The sequence below is a fragment of the Bos grunniens genome, chromosome 8 (assembly GCF_055505025.1).
Source record: "Bos grunniens cultivar Pamir isolate PY7600 chromosome 8, Bosgru_T2T1.0, whole genome shotgun sequence".
NCBI lineage: Eukaryota > Metazoa > Chordata > Mammalia > Artiodactyla > Bovidae > Bos > Bos grunniens.
Genome location: NC_141172.1, coordinates 42385408 through 42411399, shown reverse-complemented (window position 1 = coordinate 42411399; position 25992 = coordinate 42385408). Strand labels below are relative to the sequence as shown.

Below are 25992 nucleotides of genomic sequence, written 5' to 3'. Positions count from 1 at the left end.
GTACCAAGCCCAGAGAATCCTCTTCAGTTTTCCAAGGGTTGAAGATCAGAAGGTATCACTTTTTAATATCCAAAATAGCATTATTTTAACAGCACGATAATAATGCCTTGCACTCCTGTTCAGTTTCTTGAAGTTATAACTGGAATATGTGCTTATAACAAGTTAACAGTTCAGAAGAACACAAAATACTGAGAGCCTCCCTCATGCTGTCATGGGGTAAACCCTTGTGTTTGGTATGTTCAGGGGTGCAATTCTATATTTCAGAGACATCATTTTTTGATATTTGAATCATATATGGCCTATGTATTTTTCACATGAAACATCACAGACATTTTTTTCAGAATTTGAGAGGTAATGTCACAGTTTTGATGCATCTGAATTTGATGGTAATCAAAGATGATCTGTAAAGTACTTTTAATGTATTTAATATTTTCTTTCGTGGAATTAAAAGGTTAAGAGGAAATAAGTTTCTCAGAAACCTCGGGAAAAACATGGTTATTCTTTCTGTGAATTAACTGGATTGTTTTGTTTTGAGAAGTGGATTACTTTTTCTTTCTTTCTTTTTTTTTTTACCTGTGAGGAGAGAAGGAGAGAGAATATTCTAGACAAATGACTTGCAGTTACAAATACTCTAAAAATATGTGACTGTCTCTGAGCAAATAACAAACAGAACTATCTATAACTGTGGAACTTAACTGCCTGCCACATGATTTATAGAAAATTCATCTCTCATACTCAAATAAAAGAACTGCTTTTTAAATCAACTTCCATATTTGTACTCTTAGTTATCTTGGGTTTGCTAAAGAAAAAAATTTATGAACTTGAAGTCATTCCCGTAACTGTGAAAGCAATTTTGTAGACAGACATCCAAGCCAAAGCAAAAACAGGGAAAATAAGGTCGTTACAAAATACCGTTTCTGGTTAGTTTCCTTAATTCAAATCATATACCATTTACTGGTCCCAGTACCTCTCTTTAAAAATCACAATTTGCTTTTAGTAATGCTATAAGAGCATTGAATAATCCAAACCAAATGTTTCTGGAACATTGTGTGTGTGTGTGTGAAAGTCTTCTGACCCAGAGGTCAGAGAGCTGATGTCTGGTACTGGTTGCCCAAGAACTTGCAGTCACACCTGGGGTGAGCGGTATTGGGCTACCATGTCCTCCTGTGTCTTGAGAGGGTAGGTTTAGATTTTTCTTGCATGGGGCCCTTTCAGCAGAATTACTCTATAAAATTAGCTCTTCACCAGACTGCCCATCAGATTCATCTGAGGAACATTTTTTCCCCAAATTCATGATTTTCTGCTGCCACCCACTGCTACCACTCAGTAAGGCACACTCAGGTCCTATTTCTGGGAAATATTATGGAATAAACAGCCTTAAAATGAGTGCTATTAATCTGGGCTCCATAGCTTCATGAAATAGTTTTGTGTTTGGAATTTTTGTAAAGAAAGTGCATAATTTTTATCAGACTCTGAAAAGGGATAGCTGACTGTCCCCACCCCGCCCCCCCCCCCCAAAACGCCCAGATTGAAATTACAGATCTAGGACATCTGTTACTGACCTTGGGAAAAACACTTCAGCTCTGAGAAAAATCTTTTATAAAGGTTTAAAATCAGTCCACCCCCTTTATGAGCCCTTCAGTTGACTCTTGTTTGAAAATAATTTCTTAAAAGAGAAACTGATGCTTTATCATTTTAGACGAGTATTAGTGAAATAAGTATATGCACTCTGGGAAAAGATGCAAGTTTACTTTGACACTTCTACTCTGAATGAATCTGTGAAGTATGCAGTTCATTTCTGGCTAAAGCATAGAGATAGGTGGTTTTTAAGAACAGAAGTGGCATTTAGTTCCTGGATGTCCATTCATAAATGATGAAGGGAATTGTTGGTAATAGTTGATGGTTACAATCACTGGTTCTTCCTTCAATCAGCAGGTCATTTGTATTTCAGTAAACATATTTAAAGTTTGCTCTGTCCTCATCTCTATTCAGATCAGTTGATAGCTACGAATTCATTGTCAACTGTATGCAAAGTGTGGTACTGAAACAGAGAGAGAGAGTGGTGTAAGCCTTGAACTTGCAATCCAGTTGGTAAGCAAAAACACGTATACCAGAAATATGAATGATAACCTGTGGAGGTATATGTTAGCCACCGAATAATGTGAAAATAAAAGTGCTTGAAGAATTCAGCTTCTGTTAAGTTCTCTGAGGTTTAGGGAGAAGATGAGCTTAGGATAGAGAGGACAACGTTAGCTGTATCTGGAAGAACACAAGAGCACATTGGCTTAACCCAATTTTTAGTTAATGCAGCCTGTCAGTGTGGGTTTTCTGGGTCAAGTCTTGGATTGGTGTGTAATTAAATGTGGGTGGGGTTGTGGTGAGGGAGCATCTGATTCTTGATACACTTTAGCATTTTAATTTCCAAATACTCATTTTTACATTCATGACAGCTATCTGGTACCTCTCAGGAAAATACTAAAATGGCCCTAGAAATTATTACACTGCAGTTCTCACCATTTAGTGACTTCATGTTGGTGGCCACAAGCATGGGTACTCAAGGAGAGCTCTGAGCGATGAGCCTACAGACAGAAAGGGATTGTCCTGTCTCCTCCATCAAAGCTACATACTTTCCACTCAAAAGCAATGTGTACCAGTGAAGGCGATCCTTCATGAATAATCTCTACTGTCTGTTCCCCAAACTAACATGTAGACTGAAAAGGGTACATTTGTGCTCAAGCCATTTTCCTTATGGAAAAAATAGAAGTGTTATTTTAGACCCATTTGAATTCTTAGTTACACTTTGAGAAAATGCCTAAATGAATGGCCTCCATTATGATTCAGAAATTTCAGTCCTACTTCTTTTTGACAAGTAAGCTAGATGTTCTTTAAAAATCAAATCAAATGTTTAACTGAAAATCTGGCACAATAACATAATTAAATAGTTGGCCACACTGTTCATAGTTGTGTTTTCAGAAAGTACTTGGCATTATAAATAAAAATATGAGTTAGCATGCCAGAAGAGCTACAATATGTGAACAAAGCAACTTTTAAAATCCATTTTATTTATAAAAGCCAATTTTCTAACAAATTTAGAAACATATTTGCTATGTGCCAACAACTAATACCCGTTCTAGACAGATAAATATCACAGAGGAGACTGTAGGAGGTGATTTCTTTAAAAGCTTCTCTGTCTCTGTTTTTCATTGGTTTTTTAAAATATATAAAAGTGGCTCTAGTGATAAAGAACCCGCCTGCCAATGCAGGAGATATAAGAGGCTCAGGTTCAATCCCTGGGTTGGGAAGATCCCCTGGAGGAGGACATGGCAATCCCACTCCAGTATTCTTGCCGGGAGAATCCCATGGACAGAGGAGCCTGGCGGGCCCCAGTCCATGGGGTCATGGAGAGTTGGACACGACTGAAGCGACTTAGCATGCATATAGCTTTAACATTTCTAAAGTCAAAAACATAAGAAAAAAAGTTCTTATTTTTCATTACAGTTTGCCTTAGCTTGTAGTAAAATTATCCATATATTAAATGCTAAATGTACTTTAGAATTAGATTAATGCTTTGAGGATGCTGTTATTTTCTGAAACATTGAGATTTCTGTCATTTGCTGTGTCTTAGTTATCACTAATCTGGTCAAGTTGTAAAACAGAGCTCATGCTTTACTGGCATTTATGGCCATTATAAGCTTGAGTTAATGACCGAAGACTGCAGTTGCCCCTCCCCTGTTCACTGACTCCCCAGTGGTACCTGCACAACTGTTGCCCACTGTGGAATTTTGAGCAGCGTGGGCGGTGTACCAGAGTTCTGAAGGTGTTCGGTGACTGTTCCTGTTGTTAACCCTTACTGTTTGCATGGCGTTTACTGTTAGTCATGGACTTCTACCATTAGTGGTCCAGGACTGCTAACTAAACCACCAACAATTCCTGATAATTCACATGGAGTTTTTGTTGTTCAGTTGCTAAGTTGTATCTGACTCTTTGTGACCCCATAAACTGCAGCACGCCAGGCTTCCCTGTCCTTCACTATCTCCCAGAATTTGCTTAAAATCATGTCCATTGAGTTGGTGATGCTAGCTAACTATCTCATCCCCTGCCACCCCCTTCTCCTTTGCCTTCAGTCTTTCCTAGGATCGGAGTCTTTTCCAATGAGTTGGCTCTTCTTAAAGGAAAGTCTAAACTCTTGTTTACCACAGTCAAGTTTTACATTGTTTTCAGCAAATTTTTGATTGGTTAATTTAATTCACTGGTTCGTAATCCTGGCTGCACATTAGAATCACTTGCAGAACTTTAAAAAAATTTTTTATTTATTCATTTATTTTTGGCTATGCTGGGTCTTTGTTGCTGAGTGGGCTTTTCTCTAGTTGTGGTGAGTAAGGGCCACTCCCCAGCTGCAGCACACAGGCTTCTGGTTGTGATAGCCTCTCTTGCTGTGGAGCATGGACTCTAGGGCTCGCAGGCTTCCGTAGTTACAGACCACCCCCCTATCCCCCACCCCGGAGCACAGGCTTGATAGTTGTGGCACATGGACTTAGGTGCTCCGCGGCATACGGGATTCCCCCAGACAAGGGATCAAACCTGTGTCTACTGCGTTGGCAGGTGATTCCTCGCCACTGAGCGAAGTCTCACTTGCAGAACTTTAAAAACCACTAATACTGGATCCATCTGCAGATATAGTTGATTGTATCTTACACCCAACTCAGGCATTCTAAGGGCAACCAGGTTGAGACCATTGAATTTTGTTGGCCACTTTAGTTTTGACTTTTTTGGCTGCACTTTTCATGTGTTTTACTTGAACACAGCAGTCATTTGTCAGTCTTAAAGCTGGTGTGTGTGTCATCTTATCTATGCCCACTAAAAACAATGGGTCTTTATCAAGATCAGGCAATTGTTTCTGGGTCACTCAAGAGCAGCCAGAGTTTCAACACAATCTGAAAAACATTTTCTGACAATAAAGGTGACAAATTTCCTCTGACCCAGCTAGTGAGAACTTATTATCATTTATCATTGTTCTTTGCCTTGCTCATTAGACTTAACAGAGTCCCTGTGACTTTCTGTTGAATTACACAGGCACTTACTGAAGTCTTTCAATTATCCAGCACTGTTCAGAGCACTGCAGAGGACACATAATGTAGCACGGAGGGACTTCAGGGAGCTTACATTCTCACAGAAGGGATGTATAAGACCAAGGGAACAGAGGGCAGGATGTATTACAGGAAATCGAAATGACGCCAACCCTTGAAAAGAATGAGTGGAATTCTGCTGGTAAAGGAAGCTGAAATTCCAGGCCTGTTAAGACAGCCTAGTAAGGAAGGGCAGAGAGGTGGGAGTAACTCAGTCACCAGACCACTCTGAGTGAGTAGAGGGTAGAGTTGTTGAGCAGTTTAACTACCCCAGGCAAGAAGTAGCTGTCCTTGTTCACCGTGAAGGATCCTCAGGCACCTGCTTGAGAAGGTGGACCTTGACTAGAGGAGCTTTTAAAAGCCCTAGTTTACAAAACCAAGTTCTGGAGAAGAGGAGTGGTTGCCTCCAGTGGGAAGATTATCTAGAAAAGGGCAGCTGGTGGGAAGTGTGCATTTACTGGGTTGTCAGAAATGTTCTGTGGCTAAATTAGGGAGGTGCTCACACACACATGCATATTTACCAAAATTCATCAAACTCTACACTGAAATTCTGTTCATTTTATTTTATATAAATTATATGTCAATTTAAAAAGTATTTTTAAAGCTGTGTTTAGAAGGAAAGAGAACTATGGATTAAAAGACTTAAAAGCCATAGTAACCAATGGAAATATAGGACTGAGGTTCTGATTCAAACACTATTAAAAAACATTAAGAGATCACTGCAGAAATTTGAATACTGACCAGATATATAATAATTTCAAATTATCTTTTTTTTTTTAGATTTGATGGTTTTAGCTTTATGCTTATTTTTTAAGAATGTTTTAGGAATATATACTGAAATATTTATGAATGAAAGTGATAGGATCTTCACCTTTTGCTTCAGAAGAATCATTGTGAATGGCTGGAGGCAGTATAGATGAAACCAGATAGCTGATCATTATTGAAGCTAGTGATGGAAACAGGGATTTATTATACCATTCTCTACTTTTGTGACTGTTTAAGGTTTCATAACAATAAAACTGTTAATGTATTTGCATTGTAAAACTCATTGTTGGTTCTTGAATGGGGAAGTGCCTAGTGAAGGTGTTTCTCTAGGGAGTGTTTTGGCACTTGAGGATTAACTGTTGAGACTCTTCGGAGGTTACTGTAGTAATTTCGAAGTAATGATGAATGAAGTTGGAAAAGGAGGAATGAAGATAAATGCCCTGCTTTGTTTACTTAAAGTAAGCAAAGGCACTGGTTGTTGCTGTTGTTTGGTGGACAAGTCATGTCTGACTCTTGGTGACCACATGGACTGCAGCACACCAGGCTTCCCTCTCCTTCACTGTCTCCCTGAGTTTGCTCAAACTCATGTCCATTGAGTCATTGATGTTATCGCACCATCTCATTCTCTGTCACCCTCTTCTCCTTTTGCCTTAAATCTTTCCCAGCATCAGGGTCTTTTCCAATGACTCGGCTCTTTGCTTTGGCTAGCCAAAGTATTGGAGCTTCAGCTTCAGCATCATTTCTTCCAGTGAATATTCAGGGTTGATTTCCTTTAAGATTGATTAGTTGCTGTCCAAGAGACTCTCAAGAGTCTTCTCCAGCGCCACAGTTCAAAAGAATCAGTTCTTCAGCCCTCAGCCTTCTTTATAGCCCCACTCTTAACATCCATACATGACTAGTGGAAAAATCATAGCTTTGACTGGACGGACCTTTGTCAGTGATGTGATGTCTCTGCTTTTTAATATGCTATCTAGGTTTGTCAGAGCTTTCTTTCCAAGGAGCAAGCATCTTTTAATTTCATGGCTGCAGTCACCATCCACAGTGATTTTGGAGCCTGAAAAGGCACTGGAGACATTTCTTAATCTCTGTCAAGGGTCACATCGGGTCGTGGGGCAGTTGAACATTATTGGAAGGGCTGGATTCAGTACTCTCTGTCCATGCTGAGTTGGGAGGTGGATTTGTGAAGAAAGCACCAGAGAGGTCCCAGTGCCTACAGAACTAAAGGAGGAAGCACTGTGCTGTTGATGAACAGAATTAGGAAATGTCAGCCACGTAGAAAATTCTATGTGTGTGTGTGTGTGTGTGCTTGCTTAGTCACGTCAGTCATGTCTGACCCTTTGCGACCCTATGGACTGTAGCCCACGAGGCTCTTCTGTCCATGGGATTCTCTAGGCAAGAATACTGGAGTGGGGTGCCATTTCCTCCACCAGGGGATCTTCCCAACCCAGGGATCAAACCTGTTTCTTATGTCTCCTGCATTGGCAGGTGGGTTCTTTACAACTAGCACCAGCTGGGAAGCCCACAAATTCTGTGCTATACCTATATATATATATATATATAAATTATATAATAATAATTCAATTTTTCTGCTTCATCAGTGAACAGATATTAAGTACCTAACATAAGTAAAAGCAATCTAGAAGATGAGTGAGAGAAACAAAGTTGATTAAATTAGTTTTGTAGGCCCTTAAAATATTTACAGACAAGAAGGGAGTCTAAGGAATCAGCTAGTACCTTGTATTATAGATCTTGTAGGAGAGTCTTAAAGACGGGCCTTGAGAGTTCAGAGGAAGGAGAGTTAGTTTCCAGTGGGGAGATGAGGTAAGGCTTGGAAGAGGAAGTAATGGGAGGGTTGTCCATGTGAGGGAGCATAGGGAAGGAGCAGCACCAGGCAGAAGAGAGTAAACTGAGGCAGGTGTGCTTGTGAGAAAAGAGGAGACCCCACTTTCTACACTGGGAGGAGTTCCGCCTGCTGGGATGCACCCCAAAAAGACCACAGGTGTAGTGGGAAATAACCCTGGAGAGGTAAGCTAGTGCCAAATGGCAGATGTTAGAATATCTGGCTAAGTATTGATAGCATGAACTATGTTTTCTGAGTGGTAGAGAGATTTTGAGGTTTTTCAAGTTGCGTTTGAGCTGGAATAAGGATGGGATTTGAGCTGAGTGGGGAGAGGGGTAAATGTGAAGGAAGAGGGACAGTCAGGATGCTACACTGGTAGTCCAGTGTAAGGTAAGGTGGCAGCACCAGAACAGACAGAAGAGAGGCACTGCGGAGTTAGAAGGACCGACCCGGATATGGTCAAAGGGAAGAGATCAGAGTCAAGAAGGCCTTGGGGGTTTGATTTTTAGATGGCTTGGATAGTAGTGCTAATTATGCAGAAAGAAAACACCGGAAAAGTGCTTGAGAAAATGATGAATTGCAAGAATTGTTTTTAAAGCCATTTAGCGCATTTTATCTGGTCCTAGCATCACACATTTGTACACCCTTCTCCTTCCTCACAGGCAGTAATTTGGAATACACCTGTAAGTGTGGAGGCCTTCAGTCAGGAGGGCCATTAAACTCACAGACATCCCTGCAGGAGGCGGGGACCACGGAAGGGAAGCCCATCGGCAGCCAGGATACCTTCCCCACCCAGGAAAGCATGCTGTCTCCAGTGAATCTGACAGACGACCAGATAGCCGCTGGCCTCTATGGTAACTTTCCTCACTCACAACCCTTCTCAGCATCAGCACAGACCAGAGTTGTCAGCGTTCCAGTCTAATGCCCGTGTTTCTTATAAATTGACCTGGAAAAATGATTACACAGTTGTTAGGAAGTAGGCCTAGAATATCTCTTAAGATTATCAAAGAAAGTCCCCTTGAGAAATGAGGTCCCCTTAAGAAAACTCATCTGATGTTGCAAATTACAAAATATTTTAAACAGCATTTCACTGTTTCATTTATACCTGTCTGGCAGGTATAAATTTTTCTAGGTTTATCTCAACTGAAAAAAAAAAAACGACTAATAATAATCCCTATCTTAGTGCCTAGATGGTTTTTGAGGATCAAGTGAGATATGATATCACTTTATAAACAGTAAAGCCTGATATAGATGCTAGTTGTCACTGCTTTTGTTATGTCTGGAAGGACTAATGGATTTTTTTTTTTTTCTGCATTTAAAGAATGTTATTAATGGAACTTTGAATTATTTTCTTTGCATGCACACAATTTTCCAGTGGATTTTGGACAAGTTTCTCATATATACATGCCAAGATCTCTAGTTACATAAATAAAAAATGAATGTACATAAAGAATACCTATTCACTTACTTATATGGGTATGAATTATATTAATTTTGATCACCATGATTCACTTCTCCACAGTATGTACAAATAATGAAAGTACGCTGAAGTCCATCATGAAGAAGAAAGATGCCAACAAAGATTCAAATGGAGCAAAAAAGAATCTTCAGTTTGTTGGCATTAATGGAGGGTAAGGAAAGATGGAGCTACTAGTGTTGATACGTGGTCTGTTTCCTTTGCCTCCTGTCTACCCAAGTCCTATTTAAAGGTGCTAGTCTAGGATGCTGCCGTATAGGGTGACAGAAGATTCCCTCCTCATAAAGGTGCATTTGGGCCTCTCTCCTCTCTTGCTCTCTGTAAGGATATTTCGCTCTTGAAAGGATACCTGATGAAGCTGAGTAATTTACATCCTCTCACCTTTGATGTGAAACAAATGGTCTTCAAGGAAAGCAGCAGGCAGCAGGTTGCCTACATTGTTGGACAGCTTGTAACTTACCTGTGGCAGGACTGAGCAACAGACAAAGACTGAGAGCATTGCTCCGTGAGCCAGGGATAGTCATCCACTCCTTCAGAACGGGTTGTTGTGCTTGGCTCTCCAGGCTTACAAACAAAATAGTAGGGCCTCTTGCCCGAAGAGTAACCTCGCCATGCCATCTCTTCTTCATTTTCTAAATGGAATGTGTTTTAGTTGTTTTATTCCTTCTCTTGTAATTGGCCCAGGTAAATAAATAGTCAAGCCTGTTTGTCCTCCTACAGTTGAATCAAAGCAGTTAATCCTATTAATCCATACATGGGCTCAACAAGAAACAATAGTGCAGAGTTAGTTGAGATAATATTTATAGTAAAGCGTGCCACAAAGGTTTAACTTAGTGGTGTCTGCTTTCCAAGTCATTAGCGTTTTATTGGGTAATGTGTCCCACAGTTTGGAGAGCGTGTACCAGAGGAACTGTTGGTTACTTACATAATCTGTTCACCTTGGACAATGGGAGAATTAAAGGTACAAAATAGGAAGAATGAAAAGGGGAAAGAAAAGGAACAGGAAAGATGAACAACCGCAGAATTGGTTTCCATAAAATAAATTTCCTTTGATTTACACTAAGCTAGAGGTGCTATATGGAGAAGGCAGTGGCACCCCACTCCAGTACTCTTGCCTGGAAAATCCCATGGACGGAGGAGCCTGGTGGGCTGCAGTCCATGGGGTCGCTAAGAGTCGGACAGGACTGAGCGACTTCACTTTCACTTTCACACATTAGAGAAGGAAATGGCAATCCATTCCAGTGTTCTTGCCTGGAGAATCTCAGGGACGGGGGAGCCTGGTGGGCTGCCGTCTACAGGGTTGCATAGAGTCGGACACGACTGAAGCGACTTAGCGGCAGCAGAGGTGCTATATATATACATACTATTTTCTACAAGTGGTTATCTGATACTGCTCAGCAACCTTGGTTATCCCTTTTAAGTGATAACCCATTCAAAACCACCAGATTTCTAAGTAGACCTTACTCCAAACTTCTAAGTGCAGGGTCTAAAAACCACTGGTGAAATTTCTGGAGTCATTTAGCAGCTTTCCCTTCATAAACATTTCTGTCACTGGGTCTTCATGGGCGCACCTCGCATCTCCTGAACTCCCAATTGCCACCTAGGTATGAAACCACTTCCAGTGATGATTCCAGCTCAGATGAAAGCTCTTCTTCCGAGTCAGATGACGAGTGTGATGTCCCTGAGTATCCTCCCGAGGAAGAGGAGGAGGAAGAGGAGGATGAAGACACTCGGGGAATGGCAGAAGGCCACCACGCAGTTAATGTGGAAGGTTTCACGTCCACCAGGGTGGAAGATGAAATGCAGGTTCCAGAATGCGAACCTGAGAAGGTGGAAATCAGAGAGAGGTGTGGTACATCCTCCCCCTCCCCGACCCTTGCCACGTTTGGTGTACTTTGGCAGTAGAATTGTCTGGTTGTGCAGATTGTGCAGTTGAATCTTAATAGATTTTTCCAGTCTCCAACAAAGCGCTAAACTTTACCTGGTCCTTAGAGGTGTGTACTTCTTGTCCTGATGCTAGTAGATACAAGTGCAGAAGTAATAATCTGCTAGATCTCTTATGGTAGCAAAGAGAAGGGCTTGGTATCTGTTCACCTTTGTTTCTTCAACTGTTTAATATCTCACTTTGGATGTGGAGGCACCATCCACCAAACCCTTAAGCACCACTAAAGCTTCCATTGTTTTAACAACCTCAATTATACTTAAAGCCATATTGGAATTTTTTGTAACCAACACATTTCACGTTTTAGAGTTTCAGATTTTACCGTTACCCATTTATCCTTATACAGGTGTCCTTACTGATATTATGGGTCTGTACTGGTATTATATGAGAGGAACAGTTTTTGGCCTCAACCAAAGGTCACAGTTACTGTAGAGATGATGTGATCAGTCACATGCCCATAGTTTGTTGCTTATTGAGTGATTGGGATCACCACAAGAATGGCTTTGGGACTGTCATAAACAGCAGCTGAAATATCAAACACTCTGGTTGGCTAAAACATGTACTAAAAGTGTAGCCAATTTTAAAGCCTTAGCAAACGTGGAATCAATGCTTATAGAACAGGAGAGAACAGAACAGATGGAAATTTCAGTATGTTTTTTCACCATGTGAAGTATAACTAGAACATTTCAGAAAACTAATTTGGCAAATGAGTATTTAACTGCATTAACACAAGGTAAGTGTCTTTATACTTCAAGTATTTTCAAATGGCTCCATATTTTGATATATGTTATTTTTTTTTAAAGCTTTATTGAGGTATACTTTATATGCCATATGTCATCTGACTTTTAAGTTCATGTTTTCATGTGGGTTAAACAAACCCTTCCTGAGTCACCAAATGTGATTTCACATGTGTGGTTTACTGGTCAGCGTAGTGGGTGTGTGGTAATTCAGATCTCCTCAACCCCTCAAGAGTAAAAATATGTTTAAGAACTTAGAACCAAAGCAGTGGAAAATCTCCATAATGCCACACAAGCCAAAGTGGTGAAACTGAAAGCTACCCTCATGAAATAAGGCCAGAGCTCTAGCTGGAGGCCTTGGCTCTGTATGTAGCATCCAACCTCGGGCATCTGGACTCTCCCAGGCAGGCACCTAGCGCCACCACAACCTGCTGAGGTTGACTTAGGGCTCCTGGTCTTGTAAAGGGTTATAGAGTTTGAGGTAAAGATGCCTTTCCTTCTGTAGTCAGTCTTGAGCTCTCTTTCTTCTATTTTTCCCCCTTTCTAGATATGAATTAAGTGAAAAGATGTTGTCTGCATGCAACTTACTGAAAAATAATATAAATGACCCCAAAGCTTTGACCAGCAAGGATATGGTGAGTTTGACCTATAGACCCTATCTCTCGGCAGGCCCTGGGCTGTTGTTGCCTGCACTCTTTCCCCCCCCAGACTGTTCCTAGTGCGTGGGCAGAGTGACCATCCTGCTGCCCTGTGTGCCGGACGACCCTGTGAATGTCTCCCTCAGGCCTGACTTCAGATCTTCTTTCTCCAGCCTGTACTTTTCTTGGGGGCTGAGCATCTGCGAGGCAGATACTTGCATATGGAAAGGAGGGCTAATTGCAGCCATTTGTCATCTTTCTGCATGTCCGGCTGCTTACAGAACCTTGTGATCCAGGGAGCAGAGTCCTGGAATTTTTTAAGTTAGCCTGTGTTTTTAAGAGAAACCTATCTGAGCCGAGGTCAGCATTCCTTCCAATTATGAAACTGTGTATTATGCTCTGATGTGGAATGCAGTCAGTCACTATTTTTAAACCTAGAAATAACTGCACTTGTTGGCCTCTCACAGCTTGAGAGATTTAGATGCCTGCGGCAAAGAGGTAGACAGTTTTGCCTTAAGGAGCATGAGTAGCATAACATAGGACAGATAAATATTTCCATGGCCATGGTGAATCAGATGTTCTTGCCAGGTGTGTTGCTCTAGGGATGTTTAGATTTGCAGCTTCTTTCATAGGTTAGACCAGCCTTCTGGTAGACACTTGAATTCAGTGCATTGAGAAGGTATAGCATTTCATGTTATTCTAGATAGTAATGTTCATTTGAATCTTAGCATATTAGTGGAAGATTTAATGTGAAGTTTTATGCTAAATAATCAAAGTCTGCAGCTGATGAGACAAGTTGATTCATAGGTCTCACAAAGTTGTAGAGTTATGAAACCAAAATGTTAAGATGGAAGAGACTTAGGGAATTACCTAATGCTGGAAAGGCAAATAGTTTTCCTCACATAACAAACACAATCTGAAGAAAAATTGGTGATGGCTAGCACAGGAGAAGGACATACGTGTTCCCACCAGGACACTATCCTGGTCTATCCCGCTTTAACTGAGGCCCTAAAGATTATAAGTAGCTGCTAGTTAGTGCTTGGAATGGATGATACCTGTCTTCAGTTCTCATCCCATGGTTTTTTTTCATCCCAACTAAATCGTGTTACCTTGTTATATGGCATCATTTTTGAAAATTATGCTGTCTTTTCACATCTGTTTATATTGCTTTAGAAACTTAAATTTATCAGAGCCAGCTGAATCTTGACCTTCAAATATTGTACTGAAAAAGGAGCATAGCAGTGATGTTTACAGAAGGAAATACTAAATGAAGTCCCCAGCTTAGGGGGACATTTATGTACATGTTGAACTCTTATCAGTATAGACTAAGTGCCTGTCTGTACCTTGGTCACAAATAATAAAACCAGGAAAGGTCGCTGCACTGTTAATATTTCCCACTAGGTTTAACCTGAACTTAAAACTGATGCTTTCAGACCCCAGATTTTATGGCTGTTATATACTTTTACTTTTACCTTCCCCATTGTTATTGCTGTTTAGTCACTAAGTCTTGTCGGACTCTTGTGACCCCATGGACTATAGCCCCCCAGACTCCTCTATTCATGGGATTTCCCTGGAATGAGAATTTCCCTGGAATGCCATTTCCTTCTCCAGGGAATCTTCCTGACCCAGGGATCGAACCTGTGTCTCCTGCATTGGCAGGTGGATTCTTTACCACTGAGCCACCAGGGACTTTACCTATAATACTAGGTTATGTGATCCTCAGGGAGGACTTAACATTTCTGGGGCCCCAGTTGTCAAGCATATTCTTAGCACACACCCCAGGATTGGTCCATTTTTTTGTTAACTGAATATTCATTCAGTAAAGACATGTTTAAAGTACTGTGCTATGAAAAGTTCCAAATGTGAATGATCGCAACGCCAAGGCCATGTAACCATATCAGGACACTGAATATGTAGTTATAACAGAGTTTGACAACCAGATGATATAATTCCCCTTCCTTCTGTGTGAGGTATCCAGAGGAATTGAAATCTGAATATGTGAGTGAACAGAAGAAAAGAAAAATTAGATGAATTCTTTGCTGGTCAGGACCCTTTTCATTCAAGTGACCCAAACTATGAAATGCCAATTTCATGTGTCCACAGCCTAAGGGAAGGCAAGTGGGGCTGATGACCAGATGCAGATGTCCTGATGGGAAAAAGTAATTTGTTTCAGCAAAAAGTAATTTGCTTTTTATTCTCTTTCTGTGGTTGAACATTTTTATTTGGGATGTAGTAAGAATCAGGTTGCCTTCATGGTTATGGTCTCCAGCCCAGTGCTGTGGAGATGGATGTTGAAGGAGTTGAAGTTGGACTGGACAGGAAGGAGGCAACCTAATTGTGTCAAATGATTTCTCCTGTCCTGATTACTATGAAAATCATTTTCAAGGCCAACCTCCCTACATAATATTAATATTTCAATAATAAATGGACCCTGGCCTAAGTGACTTAACATGTATTACCTCATTTGTCATCACAAACATGGTGAAGGAAAGGTATTTTTATTAGCCCATTTTTCAGATGAAGAAACTGAGGTACAGAGTAAGTATCTTCCCCAGCTTTGAACAGCTCATCGCTAGCAGAATTAGAATTTTAGCATCCTGGTGTAATTCTTGCACGATGATATAGAATTTAGAACATGTGCGTGTGTGCAAATCAGAAGGTATACTTCAGTTTGGAATTTGAGGCTTCTCTGAGGGCTCTGGGTTTTATTGTTCTTTGAGACCAAAGTCTATCTGCATGTACTTTGACTATAAAAGGCCTGATTTCTTGGGCTTTCAGCTAGGTCTCAGAAAGGTCTATAAATAGAACTGCTAATGGCCAACTGCTTGGTGTCTTGGCAGCGGTTCTGTCTGAACACCCTCCAGCACGAGTGGTTCCGCGTGTCCAGCCAGAAGTCGGCCATCCCGGCCATGGTGGGGGACTACATAGCCGCCTTTGAGGCCATCTCACCGGAAGTCCTGCGTCACGTCATCAACATGGCGGACGGCAACGGCAACACCGCCCTGCATTACAGCGTGTCCCACTCCAACTTCGAGATCGTGAAGATGCTCTTGGACGCGGGTACACTAGCAGTCCCTTTCTCTCCTCCAACAGACTCAGGTTGTGACTCATCTCGAAGGAGCTAGCCGACCCACTCCTCAGTTTGGTGACCCTTCTAAAAGCCTTTACATTGCTTTGCCCCATGAGACGGTAAGAATCTCATTCTTGAGTCATTCATGGGAGGCTTGAAGCAGATTCCAGATCTGTTTTGGAAGGTGCCATTGAGGATATTCGGTGGTGCAGTTCAGCAAGATGTATCCTCGGTAACACACATGCCTCACATTCCATTCGAGAATGTAGCCAATGGATGTATTAAACATGGAGTAATGGGGTGTTACATAGAAGGGTCCCCTTGAGAAATAGGGAGCTTTCAACTTTTTGTTCAAATGGAACAGCCCTATTATCAATACCTTGAGTCTACAAGTCACTTTATTTCTTTTTGAAATACGTATTTTTACTTCTAATTTGATGGATACAGAATCCACAGTACCTCACTCTGATGAGTGAGAACGCAGTGTGAACATCTGATTTAGAATATGCAATGCAATTGTCCGGTTTTCCCATTCTGCTTCTTGACCCAACTGTCCCAATTTTTTTCTGCTTTGTTTTGGGAACATTAGATTAATGCAGAGAAGAGACCAAACAAATCTATCTTTTTTTCTAAGTTTGATTGTTCCCAATTTAAGGGTCATGTTAGGATAAAACTGTTTCCAGTTTAAAGGAAGGAATTCCAAGCCTCCTTCCCAGAGGAAAGTCCTTCAGACTTTCCAGACTATAAACAGAGCTGATGATACTCTCAGCGCAGGTTACTGTTTAAACAGAGAAGTGGATAATATCCGGGAAAGTTAAGAACAGGATTTCAGGATTGCTCCTGAAAGTAACAGTTTAATCTGCCCTTGGAAGTTTTGCATGGGCAGGATATTTTGGTAAACTAAGTTATTTTAGTTCCATTGTTGGATGGCTTTGGTTAATCACTTTTCTGGGTTTACTTCACTTTTTATAATGCTCACCTTTATAGACTGAGATTGCGGCTCCATAAAGAATGTTTGTAAATCTAGGATACTAGCAACATCAGCAAAGAGCCGAATGCCAGAGATAGTAAGGTGCCTCGAAGAGCATGTCTGTTCACCCGATTCTCCATCAGACAGCTTTTTTCTTTTCTTTTTCCTTTTCTCTGTTAAAAAATACACACTGTTGTAAATACCATTATGTCCCTAGTATGCAGTTGTTTAGAACTTAAAAACTTTTTCACCATACAGTCTCTTCTCAGTCTCAATGACAGAAACACCCTAAGCACTTTAATTGTATCTGGTCTCACATAAAAAGTTTCTTGCCTGCACTTCCCATTCCTTTCATTTTATTAGAAAGTGCTGAAGGAACTTAAGGATGCCTGCAGGATAATTTAGGCCCTGTGTGTGTATATGCTTAGTCATGTCTGACTCTTTGCAACCCTGTGAACTGTAGCCTGCCAGGGTCCTCTGTCCATGGACTTTTCTGGGCAAGAATACTGGAGTGGTTTGCCATTTCTTCCTCCAGGGGATCTTCCTGACCCCAGGGATCAAACTCTAGCTCCTGCGTCTCCTGCACTGACAGATGGATTCTTTACCACTGAGCCACCTGGGAAGCCTAATTTAAGCCCTGAAGACTCCTTAAGAATTACAGGACTAGATAAGTTCTGGTTTATTGAGTCTAGGAGTCCCTGACAGTTTGTACGGGATTTAACTAAAGTTGCTGTCAGACCACAATTCTTAGAGCTGGGTGTCATATGATTGGATTCTAATTTGAAGGGTCATACATGAGAGCATCAAGCTCAGGGTCTCAGAGTGAGCAGTGGTTTATGAGTGGGGAACACCATATTCAGTGTTCCTACATAAGCCTCTACAAATCCTTCTTTCCCTTATAGTCTGATCACCTTCTTCACTCCAAAATGGTGATTTTCTAGACAGAGATTAATGTCTAGATTCCACATTATATTGTATTCTTCAAAGCAACCATTACTTGGAACAGCCTCCCAGACTTCCAAGCTGTTGTAGTTCAACCGCTATTTGCAAACAAGAGGGGCTGTGAAAGCTTGCTGTCATTTCTCATGACCTAGAAAAAAACTTTTTCTTTGGTTTAGTATGAAAACATCTCTCACATTTCCTTCTGACTCACTCTGGGACTTTGACTGCTGGAGGCCATTTTACTGGGCTCTCCCATACTCCACACCTTCAGTTCAGGAGGGCAACTGATGCTGTTGGAAGACTGGTTCTTGCCTCAAGAGACTCATGTTTTTGCAGACGTGTGTAACGTGGATCACCAGAATAAGGCAGGGTACACCCCCATCATGCTGGCAGCCCTCGCTGCCGTGGAAGCAGAGAAGGACATGCAAGTCGTGGAAGAGCTCTTCGCCTGTGGGGATGTGAACGCCAAAGCCAGCCAGGTGAGTGCACTTACTTGCAGGTTCTGTGCTAGCTGGCATAGCTGTGACCTGCACAAGTGCCCCCGCCATGCTCCTAACCACTGAGCACAGTCCATGTGCTTGATGACCAAACACACCCATGAAACGCCAGCTTAACCACACAGTGGAAACTTCTCCCTTCTCTGCCTTGCATTGCGTCTGTTTGAAGCCATGTGCACGTGAATCCTGGGTCACCCTGCCTGTGAGTGACTGGGAATTCCCACCATCTACCCAGTGGCCACTGCTCCCTGACTGTCTCCAGATCACAGTGTCTTCCTGCCTGCACAGGGCCCCTCACCCAGGTGTGATCACAGTTGACTTGTGACCATCTTCTAAACTTCCCAGCTCCTTATTATCATGAGATGGACCCTCCAAGCCAAAGGGAAAACTGACTCATGACTTTAGGGTCTTATGATCTCATAGTTCACAAGAAGTGAGTTTCTCCATGACTGCCACCACCCAAATCAGATCAGTCGCTCAGTCGTGTCTGACTCTTTGCGACCCCGTGAATCCCAGCACGCCAGGCCTCCCTGTCCATCACCAACTCCCGGAGTTCACCCAGACTCACGTCCATCGAGTCAGTGATGCCATCCAGCCATCTCATCCTCTGTCGTTCGCTTCTCCTCTTGCCCCCAATCCCTCCCAGCATCAGAGTCTTTTCCAGTGAGTCAACTCTTCGCATGAGGTGGCCAAAGTACTGGAGTTTCAACTTTAGCATCATTCCTTCCAAAGAAATCCCAGGGCTGATCTCCTTCAGAATGGACTGGTTGGATCTCCTTGCAGTCCAAGGGATTCTCAAGAGTCTTCTCCAACACTACAGTTCAAAAGCATCAGTTCTTCGGTGCTCAGCTTTCTTCACAGTCCAACTCTCACATCCATACATGACCACAGGAAAAACCATAGCCTTGACTAGACGAACCTTTGTTGGCAAAGTAATATCTCTGCTTTTGAATATGCTATCTAGGTTGGTCATAACTTTCCTTCCAAGGAGTAATCGTCTTTTAATTTCATGGCTGCAGTCACCATATGCAGTGATGTTGGAGCCCAGAAAAATAAAGTCTGACACTGTTTCCACTGTTTCCCCATCTATTTCCCATGAAGTGATGGGACCAGATGCCATGATCTTTGTTTTCTGAATGTTGAGCTTTAAGCCAACTTTTTCACTCTCCACTTTCACTTTCATCAAGAGGCTTTTGAGTTCCTCTTCACTTTCTGCCATAAGGGTGGTGTCATCTGCATATCTGAGGTTATTGATATTTCTCCCGGCAATCTTGATTCCAGCTTGTGTTTCTTGCAGTCCAGCGTTTCTCATGATGTACTCTGCATAGAAGTTAAATAAACAGGGTGACAATATACAGCCTTGACGAACTCCTTTTCCTATTTGGAACCAGTCTGTTGTTCCATGTCCAGTTCTAACTGTTGCTTCCTGACCTGCATACAAATTTCTCAAGAGGCAGGTCAGGTGGTCTGGTATTCCCATCTCTTTCAGAATTTTCCACAGTTTATTGTGATCTGCACAGTCAAAGGTTTTGGCATAGTCAGTAAAGCAGAAATAGATGTTTTTCTGGAACTCTCTTGCTTTTTCCATGATCCAGTGGATGTTGGCAATTTGATCTCTGGTTCCTCTGCCTTTTCTAAAACCAGCTTGAACATCAGGAAGTTCACGGTTCACATATTGCTGAAGCCTGGCTTGGAGAATTTTGAGCATTACTTTACTAGCGTGTGAGATGAGTGCAATTGTGCGGTAGTTTGAGCATTCTTTGGCATTGCCTTTCTTTGAGATTGGAATGGAAACTGACCTTCTCCATTCCTGTGGCCACTGCTGAGTTTTCCAAATTTGCTGGCATTTTGAGTGCAGCACTTTCACAGCATCATCTTTCAGGATTTGGAAGAGCTCAACTGGAATTCCATCACCTCCACTAGTTTTGTTCGTAGTGATGCTTTCTAAGGCCCACTTGACTTCCAGGATGTCTGGCTCTAGGTCAGTGATCACACCATCGTGATTATCTGGGTCGTGAAGATCTTTTTGGTACAGTTCTTCTGTGTATTCTTGCCATCTCTTCTTAATATCTTCTGCTTCTGTTAGGTCCATACCATTTCTGTCCTTTATCGAGCCCATCTTTGCATGAAATGTTCCTTTGGTATCTCTGATTTTCTTGAAGAGATCCCTAGTCTTTCCCATTCTGTTGTTTTCCTCTATTTCTTTGCATTGATCGCTGAAGAAGGCTTTCTTATCTCTTCTTGCTATTCTTTGGAACTCTGCATTCATATGTTTATGTCTTTCCTTTTCTCCTTTGCTTTTTGTTTCTCTTCTTTTCACAGCTATTTGTAAGGCCTCCCCAGACAGCCATTTTGCTTTTTTGCATTTCTTTTCCATGGGAATGGTCTTGATCCCTGTCTCCTGTACAATGTCACGAACTTCATTCCATAGTTCATCAGGTACTCTATCAGATCTAGGCCCTTAAATCTATTTCTTACTTCCACTGTATAATCATAAGGGATTTGATTTAGGTTATACCTGAATGGTCTAGTGGTTTTCCCTACTTTCTTCAATTTAAGTCTGAATTTGGCAATCAGGAGTTCATAGTCTGAGCCACAGTCAGCTCCTGGTCTTGTTTTTGCTGACAGTATAGAGCTTCTCCATCTTTGGCTGCAAAGAATATAATCAGTCTGATTTCCGTGTTGACCATCTGGTGATGTCCATGTATAGAGTCTTCTCTTGTGTTGTTGGAAGACAGTGTTTACTATGACCAGTGCATTTTCTTGGCAAAACTCTGTTAGTCTTTGCCCTGCTTCATTCCGTATTCCAAGGCCAAATTTGCCTGTTACTCCAGGTGTTTCTTGACTTCCTACTTTTGCATTCCAATCCCCTATAATGAAAAGGACATCTTTTTTGGGTGTTAGTTCTAAAAGGTCTTGTAGGTCTTCATAGAACCGTTCAACTTCAGCTTCTTCAGCATTACTGGTTGGGGCATAGACTTGGATTACTGTGATACTGAATGGTTTGCCTAGAAAACGAACAGAGATCATTCTGTCGTTTTTGAGATTGCGTCCAAGTACTGCATTTCGGACTCTTTTGTTGACCATGATGGCTACTCCATTTCTTCTGAGGGATTCCTGCCCGCAGTAGTAGGTATAATGGTCATCTGAGTTAAATTCACCCATTCCAGTCCATTTCAGTTCACTGATTCCTAGAATATCAACATTCCCTCTTGCCATCTCTTGTTTGACCACTTGCAATTTGCCTTGATTCATGGACCTGACATTCCAGGTTCCTATGCAGTATTGCTCTTTACAGCATCAGACCTTGCTTCTATCACCAGTCACATCCACAGCTGGGTATTGTTTTTGCTTTGGCTCCATCCCTTCATTCTTTCTGTAGTTATTTCTCCACTGATCTCCAGTAGCATATTGGGCACCTACTGACCTGGGGAGTTTCTCTTTCAGTATCCTATCATTTTGCCTTTTCATACTGTTCATGGGGTTCTCAAGGCAAGAATACTGAAGTGGTTTGCCTTTGATCTTTTTTTTTTTTGCCACCACCCAGCCCCAAGTAATTCCCTGTCAATGCTTTCCCATTATCTTTCTCCCTGCTTCCCTTCCCCCAGCACAGCCGCACTGTGGGTCACACCCTGCCAACCCACCACGTGCTTCTCAAGTCCGCTGTCATTTCTCCTCACAGGCAGGACAGACGGCCCTCATGCTGGCAGTCAGTCACGGGCGGATCGACATGGTGAAGGGCCTGCTGGCCTGCGGGGCTGATGTCAACATTCAGGACGACGAGGGCTCCACCGCCCTTATGTGTGCCAGTGAGCACGGGCACGTGGAGATCGTCAAGCTGCTGCTGGCCCAGCCAGGCTGCAGTGGCCACCTGGAGGACAACGTAAGCTGTCTTCGCTGGTGGGGCCTCCAGGCCAGTGACATGCAGGGACTTGGGGGAGAGGCAGTGCTGCTTGACCAGGGGAGAGAGCAAATCCTCCTTTATCCTCCTCAGGGATTTGTGTTGTCATCCAGGCCACTTCCCTTCACAGCCCAGCTTGGCAGCATCTTCTGTGTACAAACTAATATTCCCATTAACTGAAGCCAAGGACAGAAAGAGAAATAGGCCTCACTCCAAAATTTATAAAAGGAAGAAGGTGATGGGCATGTACGAGAACCAGTGTACTGAAGGGAGATAAACAGATTCATAATACAGAAGCGAATTTGGTGTGGGTAACTGCCAGGTGACCTGAAAGAAGAGGACCAGCCCCACCCCCCGCCCCTGGTCCACTTGGAAACCCTTCACTGGGGCCCATCCGAGTGAATAATTTGTGACCTTTCATCAGCTAGGGGATCCAGACTGTCTTGGCTTGTTTTCAGCACATTTTCCCACTCCTTCTCGGGCTGTTCCCATCATTGTCACTCTCATCTCCTTCCTCTCCCAGTTCCCAAACTTTCCCATTCCCAGATAACCCCTTGACTGGAAAACTGGAAAAAATTCTGAGGAAAGCTGCTGATCTGGGTGTCTCCAGACCAAAGAGGAAGAGAACCAATAGGTCATGGTGCAGGAACTAACATTTGGGTGGTGACAAGATTCAGAGGGCCAGGTCCCAGAGGACTGGCTGGGTTGGTTCTCTTTTTGAAAGTTTATCTCTCTCGAGCACAGGTTGAAACCAGGGCTTCCATTGGCCCCAGACACTAAGAGATTAGAGGGAAAACATTCTCCTTTGCGCTACACTTGAGATCCTTGTAGGCCCACACCAGCAGGAAGAGCCAGTCAGTACAGGCATTCACTGGCAGGAAGGACTGACTGGCCTCTGCGGTTGCAGTGACCTCCCCGGGAGCACGTGAGCTGCGGTTGCACCAGATTCCCTTCGCTCCATTGCAGAGGAGGGCCAGCTTCCAGCTTCTCTTTCCTTAAGAGCAGTCTGTGTTTCATGTGCCTTGATTGTTTGCTTTTACTTCTACTCTCAGCAAAGAACAGCTTGTAGATCTTGTAATAAGAGGCCATCGAGCCGCAGTGACTTCCAGAAATCCTGGTCCCCTGCTTACTTCCTTATCCTTCAAGGAGCAAGAGGGTATCCAGCTGGCCTCTGGAAGAAAAGTAACTCCCAGAATTCAGAGTGGGAGGGAGGACCCTAAGGCTCAAACCACACACAGATTGTTCCCTGCCGCTGGTGACCAAAAGGGAATCCTTATCCCAGGACTAAAAGGAAAATAAGTTGTGCCATATTTTGTCTTTTTATTATTGTTAATTACTTTTGGTTAAGGTATACTTGATGTCTAGTATACTGTTTTTGTCTTGATACATCTTTATATCCATCTAAATTCCTGCATTTTAATGGAATCCTAACTGAACATTTTGTTTCCCATATTTAGTGTTTCCTCTTGTATATCCATAAGATATATTCCTGCAAGGCAACAGGATTCAGTGCTTAAATGTAGGTGTGACTTGGAGCATTCTACAAGGGTGGTTAGGGCTACAGGACCAACTCCTTCCCCAAGAGGAAAGCTAAGAGATTCTTGGCAAATTGCAGGGCAATCAACAGACATCACGCTGCTTGATGGCTCATTTGTAATTATAAAAAGAAAAAAAAGTTAACGTTTCTATCCCTGCCTTTGCCTATTGCCCCCCTGCCGGTAGGCTAGATGGGTGAATTAGAACCCTTCCTGGGCAGCCTGTTTTTGTTGAGACTCCCCTGTGTGCAGACATACACACTGACCATCATGAGGTGATGACACTGGCAACGGGCTGATCCCTATCTGAGGGCAGGGTAGGGGTTGTGCCTCTGTCATCCTAACGTCCTTTAGGCTTGGCACCTAAGAGGTCCAGAAGGTTTCCTAAAGAGCTGAACAAACAGCTAGACTGGGGAGCCTTACCCAGTTGAGAGGGACTGGTGCTGTTAGCTTTTGGCTACCTGGAAGTTTGAGAAGCCCGACTTGGTTTGTTTTCATCTCGTCTCCAGGATGGCAGCACCGCACTCTCGATAGCCCTGGAAGCCGGACACAAGGACATTGCTGTCCTGCTGTACGCCCACGTCAACTTCGCCAAAGCCCCGTCTCCGGTCAGTGTTGTGCACTTGGCGTTCATACGCAGGCTGAAAGCCACCAGACTAGCTGGCCCCCTTCCTTGGGGAATTGACAGGACATGCAGGTTTCATGACGATTCTGAAAACCAAAGTTTGAGTCTGGAGTGTAAGAATTCATCATTTTTGCCCCACCCAGAGGGCCAGGAGTGCTAATGGTTAGCACCGCTGAGGCTGGATGCCTGCTTGTCCTCACACCCTCACAGGAAGGGTTTAGTCTGGACAGAGTTATCCAAATGGCACATCTTGAGCCCATGAATACACATTGCCTTCCTGGCATCTTTCTTAAAGTTGACAGTGAGCAGCAGCCCGTGGTCCTGAGGGCTGAGGGTTCCCTCTCAGCAGGAAGTTGACTTCCCAGGACAGCTGGAGGTGGCTCTGCCAAGCCTGCTGGCCTGAGAGCGGCTCCCGCTGGAGGACCGTGTATGGGGTGCCAGCCCTCCTCGCTCTGGCTCATGCGTGGTGTTCACAGAGTTCCTGTGTCACAGAGGACAGATCTACATGAGGTCACTGACTAACCCCCAGTTTTTTTTTTCTCCTTTCCTGGTCTCTAGGGCACCCCTAGACTTGGAAGGAAGACATCTCCTGGTCCCACCCACCGAGGGTCGTTTGACTGATTGTGTGCAAATAGCCGTCCATTTACATGCCACCGCTAAGCTGCTAATTGTTCCTGTTGGGCTGACAGATACTGAATGTACATTGTGCCTGAGCTCACCAGCAAACAGAACACAGAAAACCGGGGGCTGAAGGCTGGAGCTGCCAGTGGGAGCTGAGCCAGCAAGAGATTTCTGGCAGGGCACACACGCCTCCCTTCTGGCCATCTTCCCTCTGTGTAGGGCACACTTGCTGTTGAGTCTCTGCTCCGTTATGTACAGTTGTAGGAAATTGTAACCTGACCTGAGTGGGCAACTTCTGTTACTTCTGTTCCTGCTCTCCACACCCCCACCACTGCTGAAAAGTATCAAGTTCTCACTGGCATGGTGTTTTTAAAGCTTTTCCACAAGTATTTATATTTACTAAATGTGGACCCACTGGAAAGCTCTTTGAAAGCTCCATTCCAGGATGGTTTTGTTGATTTTCCTTTTGTCTTTATTATTTTAAAATAAGGAAGTTGAGATGACTTTGATCATGAATGAATCGGGCCTGGGCTGGTAGGTTTCTGGTTTTAAAAATAAAAGGTGGGATTCTCAAAAAGTATAAAACTTAACAAAAGGAAGTCTATTGAGTTGGTTTTATCTAGGTGGCTGTATTATATGACATTTTATACAAAGGGTATCTATATAAAATTGACACAGTATTTTGAACTTTTATATTCCATAGTAACTGAAGACATGAAGAATGACATGTAATGTTGCTGTATTTTTATTAATAATTGCACAATTCTGTGTCTAATGATGAAAGTTGAATTATGTTAGAGAAATTGGCTATCCATTGGCCTCTAGAGAAACATAGTGTAGTTCTCCATGTATTTATGGATTCCTTTATCCCATGTCACATTTACTTTGGTCTTACATGTATTTAAATGTTTGAAGTGCCTTAGACTCTTGCCATATTTTCAAAATAAAATTTCATTAAGCTCTTTTACTTGTCCCTGCTTCATTTCTGACAGCTGTCTTCCCTGATCCTTTTGACTTACAGCAGCGGCAGCGAAAGCTGATGGGCGGAGGGTGAGTGCCCTGTCCACTCGTCTTAGGCTCCAGCAAAAGGAGACGCCTCCAAGCACATGACTCCATCTCCAGCTCTGCTCATTACTCAGGTTGCACGGCAGGAGTCTCAGACTTAAGACCTAATTAGGCAGACAGTTCATCAGACAGGTAACCTCACAATTAACTCCTAAGCTAACTCTTCTCCGGTGCGGAAGCACTGGTCCTTGACTCTAGTTTGGGGGGCAGCTGCTGGGTGACTGGTTGAAACCTGCAGGGA

The 25992-nt window shown here is 42.8% G+C and overlaps 1 protein-coding gene across 32 annotated transcripts in view; it reads left to right on the top strand.

Moving 5' to 3' along the window:
• The window catches only part of KANK1 (KN motif and ankyrin repeat domains 1), a 215161-nt gene extending 189512 nt beyond the window's left edge, over positions 1-25649 (top strand). For 19 of the 32 annotated variants that reach the window (XM_086415386.1, XM_086415388.1, XM_086415381.1 and 16 more), the window contains 9 exons: positions 8394-8585; positions 9254-9362; positions 10813-11055; positions 12435-12522; positions 15366-15585; positions 17844-17986; positions 21687-21887; positions 23950-24048; positions 24624-25649. In XM_086415386.1, the coding sequence (XP_086271512.1) occupies positions 8394-8585; positions 9254-9362; positions 10813-11055; positions 12435-12522; positions 15366-15585; positions 17844-17986; positions 21687-21887; positions 23950-24048; positions 24624-24686 (1358 nt within the window). In that variant the 3' untranslated portion in view covers positions 24687-25649. The remainder of the gene's footprint in view (positions 1-8393; positions 8586-9253; positions 9363-10812; positions 11056-12434; positions 12523-15365; positions 15586-17843; positions 17987-21686; positions 21888-23949; positions 24049-24623) is intronic. The other 13 variants (XM_086415396.1, XM_086415393.1, XM_086415395.1 and 10 more) reach the window with 1 other exon arrangement.
• The last annotated feature ends 343 nt before the right edge of the window (positions 25650-25992 follow it).